At 35.5% G+C, this 19357-nt stretch overlaps 1 protein-coding gene across 1 annotated transcript in view; it reads right to left on the reverse strand.

Annotated features, from left to right (window-relative positions):
• The window catches only part of WNK1 (WNK lysine deficient protein kinase 1), a 160776-nt gene that overhangs the window by 23634 nt on the left and 117785 nt on the right, over nucleotides 1-19357 (reverse strand). Inside the window, 10 exon segments of the mRNA XM_043565053.1 lie at nucleotides 420-542; nucleotides 669-726; nucleotides 956-1129; nucleotides 1451-1567; nucleotides 1995-2157; nucleotides 2251-2339; nucleotides 3049-3330; nucleotides 4099-4557; nucleotides 5785-5934; nucleotides 11183-11266. Of these exon segments, the coding sequence (XP_043420988.1) occupies nucleotides 420-542; nucleotides 669-726; nucleotides 956-1129; nucleotides 1451-1567; nucleotides 1995-2157; nucleotides 2251-2339; nucleotides 3049-3330; nucleotides 4099-4557; nucleotides 5785-5934; nucleotides 11183-11266 (1699 nt within the window).

Below are 19357 nucleotides of genomic sequence, written 5' to 3' on the forward strand. Positions count from 1 at the left end.
AAACAGCAGAGTAAAAGAGCAGTTTGATGAAAATAAGTTAGCTTGTATGAATATCTATTTCGAGGGTAAAAGAAAATTTAAAAAAATTTTCAAAAAAGAGAAAAAAGATAAAAAAAAGAGCAACCTCAAAGCATATACAATAGTCCTAAATGGAGAAACAAAACATATTACTGTATCTACGTATTATTTATTACACAAGCTGTATCTAGGGTGGCTGTCCTTTCTGGCTCTTGTTCTTTAATCCTCTGTATTCATCCTCTATTTTGCTCCTCCATGTTTGCCTGTTGATTATAATCTCAATTTTCTACTCTTCTTTATTGTCTATGTCATCATTTGAATTACTGCTTGATGACCAAGCTTCCAATATAGCAGAGATGATATGGGATTGATAGAGGTTTGTGGTAGAAGCAATTCCTTACCCGTATCTGATATTTCACCAGTGAAAAGTTTTGATTCTCGTAATCGGCTTTCTGGCACAGGACTCACTATAAACCGTCTTCCAGCAGAATGAACAACTTGAGTTAAAGAACTGGTAGGAATGCCTGTAAAAAGAAACCATTTAACTGCATTATCTATATATTGTCACCAACATGAAGCTTTAAGATTTCATTAGTATAAAATTTCTTAGGTCAAAGCTAAAAGCAAACATGGAAAGGAAAGAAATTCACCTATTTGCTGTGGCATAGAAGATGCAGGAATTGGTTGTTTGAATTCTCCTTCCAATTTCTACAACAAACAAAAGTGACCAAATTCATTCTCATACACAATCTTTCCCCCCACCACCCCTAAACACAATCTTAAAGACTGGGCAAAGCAATTGGCCCCATGCAAAGAGGACATAAATATTTGATAATTTTAGCCATTGATGTAATGTGGTATCATTGAACATGTTGCATGGCAAATTTAACACTATAGCAATATTTTAAATAAACAAAGCTTCACTATGGGAACTTACTTGAGAACCTGCAAAGCCATAGTCATCCTTTCCCTGTAGACTCTCCAATCCCTGGTCACCCTCTGGTTCCACACTGACGTCCTCGCTGAGCATTTCATCAGCTTTTTCAATAATTTCTCGTACTTGATCCACAAAGGACTCTCTCTCTATTGCTAAGATAAAGTCATTGTTCACCTGTAAAAGAAATGTGATGTCAGTCTGATTAGTAGAGTGTTATTCATGTTTTAAGTCATTCCAATTGCCACTTTTGTAACTTCTGCCCTATCTGCACACCACCTGTACTATTATTCATTGATATGTAAGTTAATTCTTCAACACTTAGACAGGTCCTAAACAAAAATATCTCTAAATCACAGGTTTGGTGTGCTAATTATATTCACGTTGAAATAAATACAGAACTGTCAAAACAGATAACAAAATATTGCACATTTGCTTAGGGCAGTGGTTATTAAAAAAGTACTAAAGCAAAATTTGGAACTCCAAATGCAGACATACCATAATTGTTGCTATCTCCTCAGGATTGTCACCATCTAAATCGAATTTGAATGTAACCATTTTCCGATTATGAGTCTCTAACTGACATTCTACTACCCGGTCCCCTTTATTTGAAACCTAAAAAGAAAAAAAAAAAGAAAAAGTACTTCATATCTCAGAAGCCATATTACATATTATTCCATTACTAAATTTGAGAAAGTAATGCAGATTATCACTTGAACTTAAGCCTGATGCTACCACCATTCCCTGAAGACTTGTTGGTATTTACCTCTTAAACTGGTAGCAAGAAAACATTAAGAAAATATTGGCCTTTGAGCTATTTCCTCATCTTCCACTGAAGGGTCTGGAAGGAGTGTAAAGTCTCTGTTCTACAAATTGAAACTTTTTCTAAAAGGTAGATAGTGCCTTACCATAAAAATATGGAATTTAACAGTATTATTTGGGTGATTAGAAAATTCTAAACTTTCATAACTATACCTGAGCCTTAGAAATATTTAAATGACATTAAGTAACTATATGAAACTCACACAGTAGCAATACTTACATTCAAAATTCTCAATTTTGGACGTGAGGACTTTTCATGACGAGAGCGACTTCTTACAGATTTTCGATAATGCCGTTTTGTAGTTCTCCCTTCATGCCTTCCACTGGATGATGGGACATTCTCATTGCCATCACTCATTCCTGAAGCAACATCTGAATGTGCACTTCGAAAAATAAAGTTCAGTGTTTAAAGGTTTGATGTTTTGAAGTTTTATACCACTTACCAGTTAAGGAAGGAGAATTTTACTTTTACATACCTGTCTATAGAAGAGACCAAAGTGGTAGGTTGTGACTGTGCCACTGGAAGTGGCTCTGGAGGAGCAACTTGAGAGACTCCCTGAGTACTCTGTAAATAGAAAGGATAATGGAAGTCTTGGCAGTAATACATTTTATTTATTATTCATCATCTCCAATAAGCTACACTTTTTTTTTCTTATCCCCCCCAAGTCCTAGAAGCACTAAATTTACTAGTAATTCTCAATATTCAGCATCTAAAGACAGTGGTCTTAAAATTCCAAAGGAAGTTTCTAAAGCTAAGTCTCGGTATAGACTGCATGGTGTGACATCAGCCGACATAGCTGCTAGGGAGTGAGAAGTACAACTTGCATGCAGCCAGCATCTTCCTAGAAGTGTGCAACAGGACAGGCAGAGCAAAGTGCAAAGATGATTCCTATCTTTCTCCTAATAGGGCAAAAATGATTACTGGGAGCACAGCAGGATAAGATACTTTCATGACTGCCATGGCAAGAATTTGTGAAAGGATTAAGAATAATGACTAAAGTACTAGCTAGAGAAGTGAAGTGCTAATAGGGTTAATCTTCTCCAAGGCACACTCACTTCCCAACAGAACAGCCAGTGGCAACAAGGCCCCCACAATGGCATTTCATTCTGCTGGAAGAAAAAGTCATTTAGAAGTTAGTTTGAAAATAGTCTCCACATTTTCTAAACAGGGGAACCTTATGTTTCTTCTTTGTCATTTTTATCCCATTGTGTGTGTGTGTGTGTGTGTGTGTGTGTGTGTGTTTTATATATAAACATGCAGTAATTCCATTTACCTCCAGAGCTGCTTGCTGGGAGGATGTAGTGGGGGCTTGTTGTGCTAAACTCACTGCTGGCTGAGACACTTGAACCTGTCCTCCTATACTGCCCACAGGAACCAAAAGGTTTGATTCCACAAAAGGCTGCACCACTGTAGGAAAGTAACCCGGTGTAGCCAGTGCTTCTGTCGGCATGGGAGGGGATAGGACTGTAGAAGGGATGCAAACAGAAGCCACGCTGGAAGTGGGAGCAATATTTGAATCTCCTGGGTATTGTGGTGGCAGTCGAGGTGGGAAGCCCTGTGACAGAAATGAGGAAGGTGAGTTAGTGCAGGTTGGGACATCAAATTAGCAAAACAGCAAGACATGCACAAAAAACCAACCAACCAACCAAACAAACCAACAAAAAAACCCAACAAAAAACGAAAGCACATAGTAAAGAAGAATAGTAGTAGTCCCATCTCTTTCTAATAATTTAAAGAAGATTTAAAGATGATTCTTGAAATGAAATGGTATACTGGTTTCAATTTAGGGGACGGGACTCTACAACTACACTTTAAATTACTGGTTTTTCTCCTCTTTCAGATTTAAATAGGAGGAACAAACTAATTCCTTCTAGAAAAATATCAGTTTTCTAGCCAATCTAAAGTGGGAGAATGCAAACACTCTTCAAGGTAATCATTCTAGTCATATCAAGACAGGCTAATCTGAAGCTTTTTATTGGTACCATGTTGGCAACTCTATTTACCTTACCTATAAAAAAAAAAGTAGCCTGATGTACTTACTCTCTTATTAGCCATATCTAGCATTTAGTCAGCTTACATCAAATATTGAGAGAACCATCTTCCTCCAAGGAAGTGTCTTGAGAAAAATGGAAATGAATCATTCAACATTACTATCCTATCTTTTCTCTGAATTTTACTGTATTAGCTTCTCTAGTTGAGATCAGCTACACTTTTGTTACTGCTAGTTATTTTGACACTCAACTATTAGGTTTTCAAGTCCTTGATGGTTTACTATTAGAACCAAACCCTCTGGTGCCCTCCTTTTTGCTAGCCAAAACAATACCTGGTACAGAACATCTCCAGAGGGAAGTGGAACCTCAGCAGCTTGTCCAAGGTTAGCTGGTATTCCCATGGACTGAACTGCTGGTTGCAGGAGCTGTGGGTGAACCTGACTTGGCAGCTGAGTCACAGGCTGCAGAAGGGTTGGAAGCTGACTAGGAACCGCAGTTGGTCCCCCTGGGATCGCAGCTGCCGTAGCAGATGAGGCAAAGGTGAGCAGAGGCTGATTAACGCCAGCTGCCATTGTAACGGGAAGGGATGAGAAACCTGTCTGAGCCACAGACACATGAGGAGTTGATATGGGAATTTGAGAGACAGGATACTGGGGGTGTAAGGAAGTAGAGAGTGGCTGTCCCAGAGGGAGGAAATGAGCACCAGAGTGGACTGGAACAACTGAGGGTTGTGTCGCAACTGGGATCTGAGGTTCGCCTTGGATAGCTGGTACTGGCTGGGAAACTGGAAGCTGGGAAGGTAAAGAAAAACAAAACAGACAGACTTAAAAAAAAAAAAGAAAAGAAAAGAAAAGAAAAAAGCAAGGCTGCCAAAAGCAAGATTTATGTGTTAGCCAAAAAGAAGGAAAAAAAACCCAAAAACCCAAACCTGCATACATTAGTTTAAGTTAATGTGCCACACAAGAATAGGGAAAGGATAACAGGAGACAGAGAGGCTGACAGACCGGCTGTTTCAAATCTTTTGTTGTAGGAAATTTTACTAATGTTTCATCGTTCAACAATAAAAGAAGACACGAAAGCAGAGTTTGTTTTTTTACAGCTCTATTTAGACATATTTCACATACCCTAATCCATTGGTATATTTGTTGTCACTACATCTATGACTGCTATTATAGTAGTTACTGAAATTCAAATGAAATTCCTTCTTACTGGAATTAGATTTCAATCTGTATTGCTTCTACAATTCTTAAGTCTAACACTGGCCAATGAAAGTAGGTATGAGTACCATATTTCACTGACTCTAGGATGGAATCATCCCTCTCTACCACCTGGTCATTTTAACCTTTGTGGAACTAAGATGTATCTTACAATTAATGGTGTGTCAGTACTTGGTTACATAACATAATGGTGCATTTGACAACTGACAGTATCTCAGATGCGATGAAATACGACAGAAACAATACATTGTGCCAAAATACAAGGACAACAAGCCCCAACGTTAAAGTTTAAAATAGGTCATCCAGTAGAATATACCTTCAAAAGGGCACTTTTCAAGTGATTCAAAGGACGACTCAGAACAACAGAACATGATTCCATATAAGGGGTTTTTATGACTTACTGTCAGTAGGCAATGAAAGAGGAAAAAAATGCATAAATCTGCATGAAAAATACAGCATAGTTGTAAACCTAGAATAATTAGATATAGCTAACTCAATTCTAGAAAATGTCATAGGTTCAGTTACCAAAGCACTGTTACTTAACCCACCAGTTCTAATACTTGTCCAACTGACTTCAGACTGATAAACCTAAAAGTTAAGCATTTTTGGATTGTGAATGCTGTCAGTATGTACCTATTTACATTAATTCATGTGCACAAAAGGAACAATTGTCAATTCATTTTTGTGGTGAAAATAACCAACTTTGGTATTTCAACATTAGAGAAGAGAGAAGCCTATCCATGAGAAAATACAAGTTACATGGAGATTCCATTTAGCATCTATTTAGAAATGAAGAGCTACCTGTTTTCCAGATGATACTTGAGGCAAGACCTGCGGAGTCTGAGACTGACTAACTGGCTGTGCAGTAGTGGCCTCACTGGAGGTTGATGTCTGTGGAAGTGAATACTGCACTGTCTGTTGAGGAGGGGCAGTCTGCTGTACTCCCTGCTGCTGAAAATAAAGTATAATTATTCAGTTTTGTTTCAAGTCATTAATAGCACGATTCTAAGGAAGTACGTTTGCTTAAAGCCTTCTGTATCTATAAATGACAATATTAGTAATCAAGACATACACAAACCCAAATTCATCAATTCCCCTTCACACATTTCTTTTTCCTCTGGTGTTCTTTATTTGTGATGGTACCACGAAGAGCAATTAACCAATGTTTCAGAATTTGAGTCACTACTGGTTCTTCACCTATCATCCCCCTTACCCCAACAGTAGGTCATTCATAAAGATCTTTAGATAACATATCCAAATAGGTCCTCTCTCCTCTAATATCTCCTTCTGGTTTTTCCCATTTTTTTGATATCTGTTCTTACTTTGGTCCTATATTAAGCAAATCCAATCTCTTCCCTTTAAGCTCTTTCTCTCATTGTATTTTTGCAACCGTGTAATTAATTTGCTTGAAGAATAGCTCTGATTACAGCCACAAAATAGAAAAACACTGAATGTGGAATTTTAGCTTTACCATTTACTAGTTGTAATACCTTAGAGACTGCTCATTTTACTGCCAAAAAGATACTTCCTTCTTTGAAAACAAGGACACAATCACTCAATTCAAAGCAGGGCAAAGGAATGAGTGACATTTAGGAATCAACCACATCTTAGGCATTCTGGTTTAATACATCTAAACTTAATGTATGGTACATAATTGTACTCCCAATACTAAATTTTGTAATAAGTTAATGGCCCCCTCTGGCCTAACAAAAATCTGAACTTCACAAATGACTTTCAAGACTCTCTAATGTCTCTAAGTAATTTAAAATTGTTTTGGTTAACACAAAACAACAGCTGCTTGTAATAAAAAATTTTTAACCAACGTATCAGATCGTTAAGTTAAATGAAATATCCTAACCCCGTTTCTCTAGAGGCAACCACTATCAATGGTTTGGTCATCACCTTTATGGATTTTTTTCTATATATAACTGGTCATTTACACACAATTACATATTGAAATAAAAGCATGTTCATTCTATAAATACAGTTCTCTAACATGCTATTTTCATTTAACTTATCAATGGCATCAATATCCTAATGATGAACATTTTGGTTGATTTTTTTTGATACTTAAAATAATGCTACAACCAGTAGCTTTACATATGTCCTGGTCTATACAACTAACTAGATACTGCTGGTAAAAAGATATACTATTTGTTTATAAGTATATGTATACATAAAAACTTGAGATTTAACTGACATATAATGATTTAATATAGGTGTATGTTGTGAAATGATCACCAGAAGAAACCTACTTAACATCTATCACCACACAGTTACAGTTTTTTTCTTGTAATGAGAACTTTTAAATTTTAAGATCTACTCTTTTAGTAACTTTCAAATGTACAATACCATAGCAATTGTAGTCACTATGCTACACACTGCATTCCCAAGACTTACTTATTTTTATTTGTTTTATATATATTATGATCCTGACCACCTTAATGAACATCCTAGATTTTGTTAGGTGATAATCTGTAAATATTTTTGTTCTCCTGATACTTATTTCTTACTTTGCTCTCACTGTATCAATTAAAATCACCCCCCAAAATGCTGACACACAATGATGACAATAGTAGTGTTTGTTTTTTTCTTGTTTCTGATAATGTATTCTTATTTTAACTTAAATCAGGAACAACTGGCTACTGATTATATAACATTTATTTTCAAAAACTAATAAGATATATATATCCAAATATAAGGCAACTCTGATTATAAAATAATTTTCCATATTTTCACCGAGAAAGGAGAATAAAAAACTAGAGAATCTTTTTGGTCAACTTGAATATATTTTAACTGTAAGGAATTCACACTGAAACGTCTACCATTATCTGAGTCATTAATTTACATCTCTAAATAAGATGGCACACTTACATAAATATATTAACATATATTTACTTACATATATTAACTTATATATTATACATATGTTATATATTAACTTATATATAATATAATATATTACTATTGCTCCGTCTTCCTCATTCAAACTCTTCCCACATAATAAACCAGTCTCTTTATCTTCACTGGAGCTATACTACAAAGGCTCTAGTTTTCTGGAGCATAGTATAATACTTTCCCTGTAAGTTGTGTAAAATTTTCAGTGACAAGCATCATAAATAGCATTAGGACAGCTGGATTTTTTTGCTTTTGTCATAACTTATAGGTTCATATTCATGTAATCTTTATATTACCTCCTTACAGTGACCTTTGAATAAGTTGTTCACAATGACAATAGAACCTGGAATAGTGAAGTTGCTCCCTTAAGAATAAGGACCAAATCTGTATTTAATTTCTTAGCTTTTATTTTAAAACCAGTTCTGTCAGATGTTGTCTATATACATCTCCAACTACATATACTTATTTTAAGGTCCTTACAAGCACATGTTTTCACCAGTTTTATTTTATTCCATTAACATTTTTTTGCTTATTGTTCAAAATAAAGGAGAGTGAAAGCCCATAATGTGCAAATATGATAAAAATTTCAATATGTTGATTTCCTTCTTTACTAAGAGAAAGGGAAAAGTTTGAGGAAAAAAATATACCACTTTACAGATGAGCATATGCTTAATTCTCTCTCACTTCTATCAATGCAGAACCAAGCTTACATCAAGATGTGGATTCAATCAACTTTTTTATGAACCTATACCTTTACTTACTTGTGTTCTAGCTAGACTGAACTAAAGGTTTCTGTTCTCACAGTTTTCTATCTTTGTTGTTTTCTACCTTGCTTATACTGACCACCCCCCCCACCACTTTGGCCTAGAACACTCTTTATTCTTACATGGGTTTAACTCACAATCAGAGTTCAGTTCAAATGCTATCTCTTTCATAAAGCCTTCTTGATATTCCCCTCCCTGCTTGAAAGAGATACAATTTCTCTCCTTTGGTGGCATAATTGGATGCAGTTAAGTGGTGAGTTGTGGAGTCAGACTATTTGGATTTAAATTCTGTTTCTACCTCTTATAAGCTGTGTAAGCTTGGATAAATTACTCATCTTCTCCAGATCTTACCTTAGCTCTCCCATCTGCACAATGAAAATAATGACAGTATACTTACAGGGTTCATACAAGGATTAAATAAAAATACAGGTAAAATGCTTTGCACATTGTATATAATCTTAACTATTACGCTTATTTGTTTTGTAGGAGTTGACATATATGTTTACTAGATTACTTAGGCTCTTTGAAAGTAGTCATATCTGATCCATCTTGACCCTCAGTGCCTATCTAGCACATGGTCCTTGGGAGCATGAACTCAGTTAGGAAAAAAAATCTGTTTAATTACTGGTATGTGTGTGTGTGTGTGTGTGTGTGTGTGAGAGAGAGAGAGAGAGAGAGAGAGAGAGAGAACTGTTGAGAAATAACAGTTTTATAGACATGTACCATCACTCTGCTTAAAATAAGAGTGAGAGGCACATATGCCAATTATACCTTAGAGTATTTAGGGAGAAGTGGCACCCCTGGGTAGGCCAGGAATAGATGGTCATCTTTTTGTGCACAATCTCACTGGCTAATAAACAACACTTCAGCCAAATAGGTATTGTTTAGCACAGCAACTTGGAAACATGTTTTGTATAAACCTGCCTCATGAAACCAGTTCAAATAGCCTATACAAACTATGTACTATCTATTGAATAAGGAAGGGTGCTTGATGGAAAAAATGTTCATGAGCCTCAGTTGAACACAAAGTTAAGAAATACCTGAAGATTCAATGGAAGAAATAATAATAAGAAGAAATAATAATATTAGTAGTAGTATAAAAATTAATCATAAAATAAAATATAAAATTATTATTGGCTCTATTATTATTATTATTTTACTTATTTATTTATTTATTTATTGAGCTATAAGAGAGTGAGCGTGAGTGGGGGAGAGGGGCAGTGGGAGAGAGCAAGAATCTTAAGCAGGCTCCATACTCAGTGCAGAACCCGACACAGAGCTCGATCCCATGACTATGGGATCATGACCTGAGCCAAAATCAAGAGTCAGATGCTTAAATGACTGAGACACCCAGGTGCCCCTGTAACAAATTATTAAGTAAGGTGGTTTATGGCATACATGGCAAAGAGCTACTAAGTTTTCTAGTAGGAGGAAGCTATTTTTGGAACCTCATTAAGATACACATACCACTAGAAGGGACTCTTGATCAAAACATGAAAAAAGCAATCCCTTATTGGTTACAGTCCAGAAACCCATGGAATAAAGTAAATTTCAGCTAAAGGACATTTCCCTTCTCACTCTAATAAAATTAGAGATATGGTTTCTGAAGGTAGGGTTGGAAACCGACAGTATAAAAAAATGAAACTCATATCTAAAAATAAACTCCACCCATATAGTACAGAGACAGAGCTTATAACCTTTAAAAAAAAAAAAATGAAATCCCAATAGCTGAAACAAATAAATGCAGATTCTTGAGTACCTCTCCAGAATCATAAGTCCCTGCAGAACTTTAATGTAGAAAAAAAAACCTGAAATAGTTCATGAGGAAGTTTTTACGACAAATGTGGTGGCTATCAATTTTATTTGAAACAGCTAAAATATTCAACAGTGTCAAAAAAGCCTTATTCCCATGCAAATAATTGCTATTAACTAATATCAGTAATGAACTACACATGTTTAATTTTAGAATTACTAGTTTTGCTGTTGAATACATTAGCACTGTACTATAATCTTTTGAGTTCTATGGACCTTTAGGAATAAACTCCCCAAATCAAAGTTTAAAAATGTTTAAAAAGTTCCTAACGTAGCTGTTCAATTCTCTCAGCATAAAATCTGATACCCCATCTCACAGATTAGAAATTAATTAAAAAGGAGTATAGCATTATTAGTCAAATACAATGAAAGCAATAGCAAAATGCTCATAAAAGGATAAGTCACAAATATAAAAAGAAAACTGACATTCTTTGTGTTGTTAGATTATGTGTAGAATCATGTATTTAAGGCAGATAAATATCAGTTAACGATTCTTTTGAATTTCAACATATGTCTAAATTTAGTAGATAATTTAAAAATACATTAAACAAAAGGGAAGATTTTCTAAAATGTTACTGGACACAAATGTTATGCCTCTTGATTTTTCTTTCAAGAACATGGCAAACCATTTATTTACGTAAGGAATCTAATTCATGAAAAGATGTTAAGCAGTGTTTTGGTTACTATTAATATATAAAATGTAGCAATGAGTTAGTTGTTCTCACCTGCTGAGAATGTTGTATGGGCAGGGAAGATGGAACCCCTGTTAGGCTACTTGAGGATGGTTGACCCTGGCTTTGCCCCTGTGCCTGAAGGAAAAAAGTGAATACAACAAATTAGCGAAGCCCTACGTAAGTACAGAGAGGTCAGGCTTTTGCAATAAACATTCAAACTCCTGAGAGTTTGCTTGAGCAAAATGAAACATTAGCTTGATTAAGTATGTATGGGAGACCACTGGGGCATCTTTTGTAAGAAAGGGTTAGAAACAGATTATATCACAGAATGTATCCTGATCCCATGCAAAAACCACTAGTGGTTAAAACCTAACTTACTACTGCTGTGTTTGGGCTATAATTTTAGCTGACCAAAATAGTAAAATTCATAATAAAATTGTTACTGAAAGTATAATAATCAGGAAAAAGTAGCATGACTACCAATGTGAAATAACCCTGTATTGGAATAATTAAAGACAAAGGGTATTTGAGAGTGCTAATTTGGTTCCTTTTGCTACTTCTTATAGTGCTAGGGTGACTTTTACTAAAAATGTAAAAAACTTGTCATTGTCACTAACCTAGAGTAATGGTTGTCACGCAGAAGTGATTTTGCCCTTCCAGGGATCATTTGTCAGTATCTAGAGACATTTTGGTTGTCACAACTGGGGGAGGTGGTTTCTACAGGCATGTACTAGTTAGAAGCCAAGGATGCTGCTAAACATCCTACAATGCACAGAACCACGATCTACAACAAAGAATTATCCAACCTAAACCATCAAGTGTTGCATTTGAGAAACCCTGACCTAGAAGTCTAAGTTAAAATAATTGAGAAAGTGAGAAATGAATGCAGGATTTCTTATGTAGGTAAGTTAAGGAAATGAAAAGGCCCACAAACTTTGGTGTTCCATTTCAGTGTAGAGGGGTTTCTTTGAAGCCTACCTGGATTTGACACCACATGTCACTGCATCTTAACCACTATTAAGTATTCATTCTTTCTACAGTATGTAAATTTACTGCCTGATGGCTTACTTTGGAAAGTTTAAAGAAGAATGGCTGGCAGTGCATTAAGATTTATAATACAGGCTGACAAGCAGTGCATTAATGTGAGCACACAGTGAGTACACTGCATGCCGATGCAATGTAATTTTCATTTCTGGATCTTCTTGCTTCCTAGAACTATTCTAAATAACTTATACTTTATGTACACTTTTGGGATTGTTTATGCCCCTTATGAGGGAAGAACACAGGAAGAAAGTATCAAGAACATACAGTATTTTATAAGAGTGGAATATTTAAAAGATCCAAGCAATGCCTTGAATATATAATTGAAAAGTCTCCTATATAGATTTTATAAGACTTATACATTTGATAAAATATATCAAAGGAATATATGACAGTTAATACTGACTCCACTTGAATTCTGTTATGTCCATTACTTTGTCTTTATTTGCGAGAGTACATATGCCCATACCCATAAATAATAAAATTTAATTTGTTGAGGAAACAACCAAGGCCTGAGATATCTGTTTCTCAGCTTGCAACATCTATCACAAATTCTTAAAAACAAAAAAAATCCTACCACCCACACTAGATTACAATTTTGTTGCTAAAAATTAGAATCAATTTTATGGATTAGCATTTTATTTGGACATATAATACACAGTGACTTGTTCAAATGATGCCATTTTAAAAGGCATTTTCATTTGTTCCTAAATTCTTAAGATATTTCTTTTCTCTTTTAAGATTCCTCCAAACTAATGAAAATTTTGTGTATTCTTAATACTCTTTAAAAAACTCCCTATTTTCCATTCTTTTCATTTTACAGAAAAAAAACCTATTAAAACAAAAAAAACCAAAAACTAGCCATGTTTGTTTCTAGGGAGAGAGAAATACTTCATACTAATATTTATAAATAATCAACGATGAGTCAACTTTACATGATAGACAGTTACATTCTCACTACAAATTGAAATTATTCTACATATGGATAGAAGTAACTGATTTTGACGAGTGACTAAAGTTCTAGTTTTTGTGTTCTCTTTTTCAAGGGTTTGCACATATTATAGGTAAATGAGGCAGCTTCTCTCTCATACTTTGTTCTTATATACAAGTAGTTTATAATCCCCCCAAAAGGAGAAATACTAATATTACGAATAAAATTAAAAATAATCCACATAAATGGAAAGGAGGGATAGAAAACTTAAATGTAATGATGCACAATAGGGTAGTTTAAAAGAATCGTGGAAGTCTTCCTATAACCTGTGGATGGAGTGCAGATCCTCCTGAAGAAAATGAGGCAGATAAAACCTGCTGAGATGTGGTTCCTTGGGGGAAACAGAAGAAAAGTGGGGATTCTTGTAACACTGTCTGAGGCAGACGGATAAAGGGTAATGAGACGTCAGAGCCAAAAGGTGCAGCTGCTCCCCCTGTAGGGGGAGGTGATTGAAAATCACTGGGGTCTGAAGAAGTAATTTGTGAGGAATCACTGGAATATTCTGGGCTTCCTATTGGCCAGTTCTGTCCGATAGGCTCTACCACAGAAACGGTCAATTCTGGGGCATGGTAATTACGCTGTTCTTCAGTCACAGGCTGTAGGCGGCCATGTAATCCAACTGATTGAGGAGGTGGTTCTTCCTGATTCAAGTCCACTGCAACCTGTCGATTTCGGTAAACACGCTGAGGCAAGACTCCTCCTCCTTCTCCCGAAGAGGAGCTTGGAGTGTGAACATGAAACTCAAATACACAATTGCTTCTGCTCTCATTGTTATGAGTTAACACAGCGGGCGCAGAATGAGGAACAAAGACAGGGTGAAATTTCAAACGTGTAGCATCTGTACTGATAGGTGCAGAAATACTAGAGAGGGGAGATCCTGGACTCAACCCAGAATCTAATCTTAAATTCTGAAGGTGTCCTACCAGGAAAGCCTGTCCAGATGGAAATTCAAAGACAGAACTTGAGGTAGGGCCCCCTGGTACTGGCTTCTGTTCAGGTATCTGTTTCATAGGACTTGACAGTACTGGTGAGTTGTATGGAATACCCTCATACTGTTCTGTCACCTGGGCCTGGTAAGCTAGATACACTGGTTCCTGAGGAATAAAATAGTGAGCTTCTTCTGGAAGTACTAGTCCAGGTCTATAGTCACCGTGAACTTGAGTTGGTTCAAACATAGGATGGACCTGTATCTCACATGGCTCTCCAGTTATTCTACTGGCTGTAGTGCCCAACATAACTACGGCCTCTGGTGTCCAGTTAGTTGGGCTGCCACCAGGTGGAAGAAGATTTTGGCCAACAGTCCTCAGCAGGGGTTGGAAGTGGCGAGTTTGGGCTTCCAAGAAGGAGGTGCTCTTACGCCGCTGGGAAATGGCCACCTTCGGTGGACAGGTGGGAGGTGGTGAAAAAGAAACTGGACGTTCATGAATAGTTGGGAAAAATATCTGTGATTCTGGGTATGTTGGGGTCCCCCCACACGGATGCGCCATGGACTGAGGCTGTATCAACATGAATAAGACAAGTAATTCATACATTCATATGTGAAATTACATTAGACATGCAAAACTGGGTAGCTCTGTGTAACCCTACAAAACGGTTACACAAAATTTATAATTAATAAAGAAATAACAATGCTTTTGGAAATTATGTGCATAGTAAAAATCCATTAAATACATCCAGGGTCAATAAAGTTATTCTGTGGGATTCTTTGCGTTAGATAAGAGCTGCTTTTCCACAACATCTTCTCTCAAAGGAAATGGAAGAGTTTTCTAAGTGTTTATTCTGTTTTTTACCCCCAATTAATATTCTCACTCTTAAGACTTAATGTATATTTAAATCAGTGGAAAAAGAATTAAAATAGTAAGAGTTAAGGGAAGATAGTAAGCTCAACATTTTTAAGATATAAGAAAGGTACTTCAATTTAATCTGCTATACAAAGTTTTCCTATATTCTATATTATTATCCTGTGCTGTTAGAGGCTTCAGTGTTATTATCAACTAACAGTATGTCATCTAACTAGAAATCAAAAAAAGAAGTATTTTTGGTGGACAGTAAAAGACACACTACGGACTACTGACAGAAATACCTTCCCCCCCCATCTATCTTAAACTAGATGCAGTTAATTTTACTACACGAAACATGTTACAGATGTCAAATTGCTGAATGTCCACTTCTCTGATCCTAGTTAAGGGGTGAATAATTTAGTGTTCAAATCAAGTGAAAAGGATAATATAAATAACAGACTTAACAGCACTTTTTTATTCACATAGGCAGTTACAGTCATAAGACTCTATAATTTTAGAATCCTACCTAGCCAAATGCAAACAGTGTACACTGTAATAATTCACCTTTATGGACTCTTCTTAAAAAGAGTAGATTAATTTCATTCTTTCAGTAGGGATAGTCCCCATCAAGTTAGCAAAATGGCTCAACTGTTGCTTCTTCACAACAGCTAAAAGAGGGCTTCTATTTCAGACCAGAATGCTTCATTTTACTGTTTATTCAAGGAGTATCCCAAAGCCATAACATATATATGGCTAATCATTCTCCTAAGTACAAATCTGAATATTTTGATATTGCTAGATCAGAATGTTAACTATATTCTCTATCTGGAAAAGCAGCAGCAAGGTCCCACAGTGTTTAACACAACTTTAAGAGACAGATCTTTTATAGATACAAATGGGGCCAAAGAAAATCTTATATACTACATGTGTATCTAATGTATTCACTAGGGTCGCAGCAGCTCTTTCTGCTCACGAGTCCTGTTTTTGTGCTTTAATAAAACTACCATTTTTGCACCCTCCAAAAAATAATGTATTCATTAGAGTCAAGATCCCACCTTATTTGATCAATCTAAGAGACAAATTTCCACGAGGGAACATATGTTTTAGTTTGCCAACACCATCACTTTAAACCGCTAAGAATTAAAAGCAACTTTCAGTCTTCAATTACTCTTTGCTATGGGGGAAAAAATGGACTCATTCAGCTTCATTAGTGTCTCTTTAGAATGATGTGAAGAGAAAATGTATTTGAGTTACTTTTTTGATAAAGAGAAAACTTGCTTTTGGTTAAATCAATGAATTTAAAATGAAGTAATACATATTCTTTATATTAATATGTGAAAATGCAAGGATTCGTAGGAGAATATAATAAAAACTAAATTTTATTGTGTGCACATTGATATGTGTCCAGGGCACTATAAGCATTCTCTCTCATTACCTCCTTGCTTTTTTCCCCCCTTAAAGCCTGTAACAAAAAAGTTTCCTATAGGAAGAACTGGTATCCTGAAAGCATAAGTGTAGTCCTTTTTATTTATCTAATTTTTATTAAAATTCTTGATGCCTGGATGTATTCATTGGTAATAAATTTTCATTTGTCAGGAAGTTTACAGTTACATACAGTACTGACAAAGAGGGAAGGCAGGCTGGAGCGTCGGTGCTTGCGCTGAGAGGCAGAGTGCATAGGCAGGACACTCTCCAATGCTTTAGAAAGCTTTTCGGCAAAAGTTTCCTCAGGGGCAATCCGAAGGAGGGAAGGAGAAAGAGATGCAGACAGCACTGGTGGTGGGGTGGAAGGAGCACTGGGAGAGATGCGGGACAGAGAGGGAACAGCAGAAAGATGGGGAACACAAACCGACATGCTACGGCCACGACGAGGCTAAACAGAAAACAAACACACACATGAAAAACACAATACTTTGAAAAAAAAAATAACCAAATGTACAATGATAATAGGGCATAGCTGACCTAAAGAACTGTCCATCCTCCCCCAATCCAGCAAATCCAATTTTTTTGTGGAGAGGCATAATTCCACAAAGCACACCTGGCAGATCACAACTATGCTCTCTACACTGTTGGCCACGTACAGGCTTTTTATGAATCACCACGATAATGATCAATTATCTTCCTAAATATTCTGAAATTACATCAATTGTTATGAATGTATGAATAAGAAGAGCCAACTGACTGAGGTAGTAGAATAGATAGGGAATACAATGAATACTGGCTTACAGTTTTTTTAAAACTTATTAAGATTAAGAAAGAATTAATTCTATTAGTTTAATGTACATTATAATGTGTAGAAGACTTTAAGACTGGATTACTTTGCCGGAACTCTGGAAATTTCAGAGGTTTCTCAGTTCTATTTAGAAGGGATCAGACTAAAAAAAATTGTTGTCTCAGAGTATTTTATTTATTACATTTCCTATCTTTATCTGTAAAGAGTAAAAACTCATTTTCTAACAGGAAAAGCATTAGTTTTCTAGAAGTAATTCACGACATAGACACATTCTGTAGTTTTACCAAAGTAGTCAATGGAAAAATACCTTAAATGTGAGTCTCTGAAGAGTAAAACTTTAAGAGTTTTCTGGCGTATCAGAGATTCAACTTAGGTTTATAAAGTTTGAAGCGTCTCAACATAAAAACTTTAATACAGCTAAAAAGCAGTATGCCTAATACTGTTAAAGTTGTCCTGAGCAAGTTTGTCATTTCCCTTTAGGTATTGTGAACTGTATAGTTGATTGTGTTTTCTTTTCCAAAACTGGCTGCACAGAATGCTTTGAACGAAATTTGTGGCCTACCAGTAGTAAGTACTTAAGCATCATCATACTTATCATACTTAGTTCATTCCTGGTTCTATTTTTTTTCCACCCGTTTCCCTTTTATTCTAATTTTTTTATTGCACATATAAGTGATATATTACTGTAAGCCATAGTAAATTCTTTCTGCATTAAGAAAGAAAAAGAATCATAAGATTTAAAAAATCCTCAATATTTGATGACTCTTCATGATATACCTCCACAGAATACTGTCATTAAAAGGCAAGGCTGTCATTAACAGTCTGCTTTTAGAGCATCAATAAATAAATATAACTATCTTTGTGGCTCAAATATTTAAAATCATAAATGATCATTCTATTTCCTTTTCTAAAATAGAGACGCCTAACGTTCATTACCCTGTGATGAGGAAGCAAAGAGATTAAAAATAGTTAAAAAGAAATCTAGTTATGATGATCCACAAAAAATCAACCAGAACAAGAGTAGAAACGAACAAGAAATGCTGACAAATAATATTTGTCAGAACACGGAAATACATCTATATAGTCTCTGTAAGTTCTTCTACCCTACTTAATTATTTTAAAGGTCAGAAAAGTAGAAAACATTAGTGTATTAGTTTTCTTTGCATTACTGTGGCCATTCATCTTGAGACTTAGCCAATGCAGGACTCATGAATGGACTCTGAAACATACAAACGTCTTTTATTCCAAGCTGTAGGACAAAAGAGCAGAGCAAGCAGAAGTATTTTCTTAACAGAGAAAGATTTTCATTTAATGTCGAGCAAAAGTTCCACAAAATTCTGATTTAAAAGCTTTCTGAGAAAGAGAAAAAAAAAAATCTGTCTAAAGATCTCACTACACAAGTGCTATACAGTGACCAGTTATTCTCTAATTCCTTCCTGAAGCAGATGATGTACTTTATTTAGCACTGAAGACTTCACAGAGGGTCAACAAAAGAAATGGGGTATTACCTGATACCTATTTTAACATTTTCTATATGAAAAGCAAGAGTGGCTAATGTAAAACATGGGGCAGTGTGTGTGTGTATCTGTGTTTACATATAAATGCATAAAATATTTCAGGAAATAATCTCCATAAGTGGATTCTGAAAATAAATCTGTAATAAAACCATACCAAATAAAGAGAAAAAGCAAATGAATGTATACCGGGGAAGGAATTTGTGTCCAACACAGACTTTAAGGCAGGAACACGCATAGCAACTGATGGTTAACTAAACACAAGCGCTAAATTAAATGGTCATACAAATAAAGGATTTCTTCACTCTAAAGTACTCACATGCAGCATTCTATAATGGTTTGAATGTCTTACCTGTGTTTTATACAATAAGAAATCTTATAAAAAATGCTTAGTAATTCTTTTAGTAAGTAAGCTTTTGAAAAACACTCCACACACCCACCCTCAAATTATTTGTATGTCCAACTTATGCTGATTTGAACAGTTTCAACTCTAAAGTGCTAAAGAGGGCATTATCTTTAATCAAATACAGATTAGTCTAAATCTTGTACATAGTTTCTTCACCTAGGAAGTTCAGCTGATTCTCATACATTAATGTTTATGTTCTAGCCTAACTGAACTACTCCAATTGGACTTTATAATAAACCTATTTCCTTTAGAAACATACC

This window comes from Prionailurus bengalensis, chromosome B4 (assembly GCF_016509475.1).
Source record: "Prionailurus bengalensis isolate Pbe53 chromosome B4, Fcat_Pben_1.1_paternal_pri, whole genome shotgun sequence".
Taxonomy (NCBI): domain Eukaryota; kingdom Metazoa; phylum Chordata; class Mammalia; order Carnivora; family Felidae; genus Prionailurus; species Prionailurus bengalensis.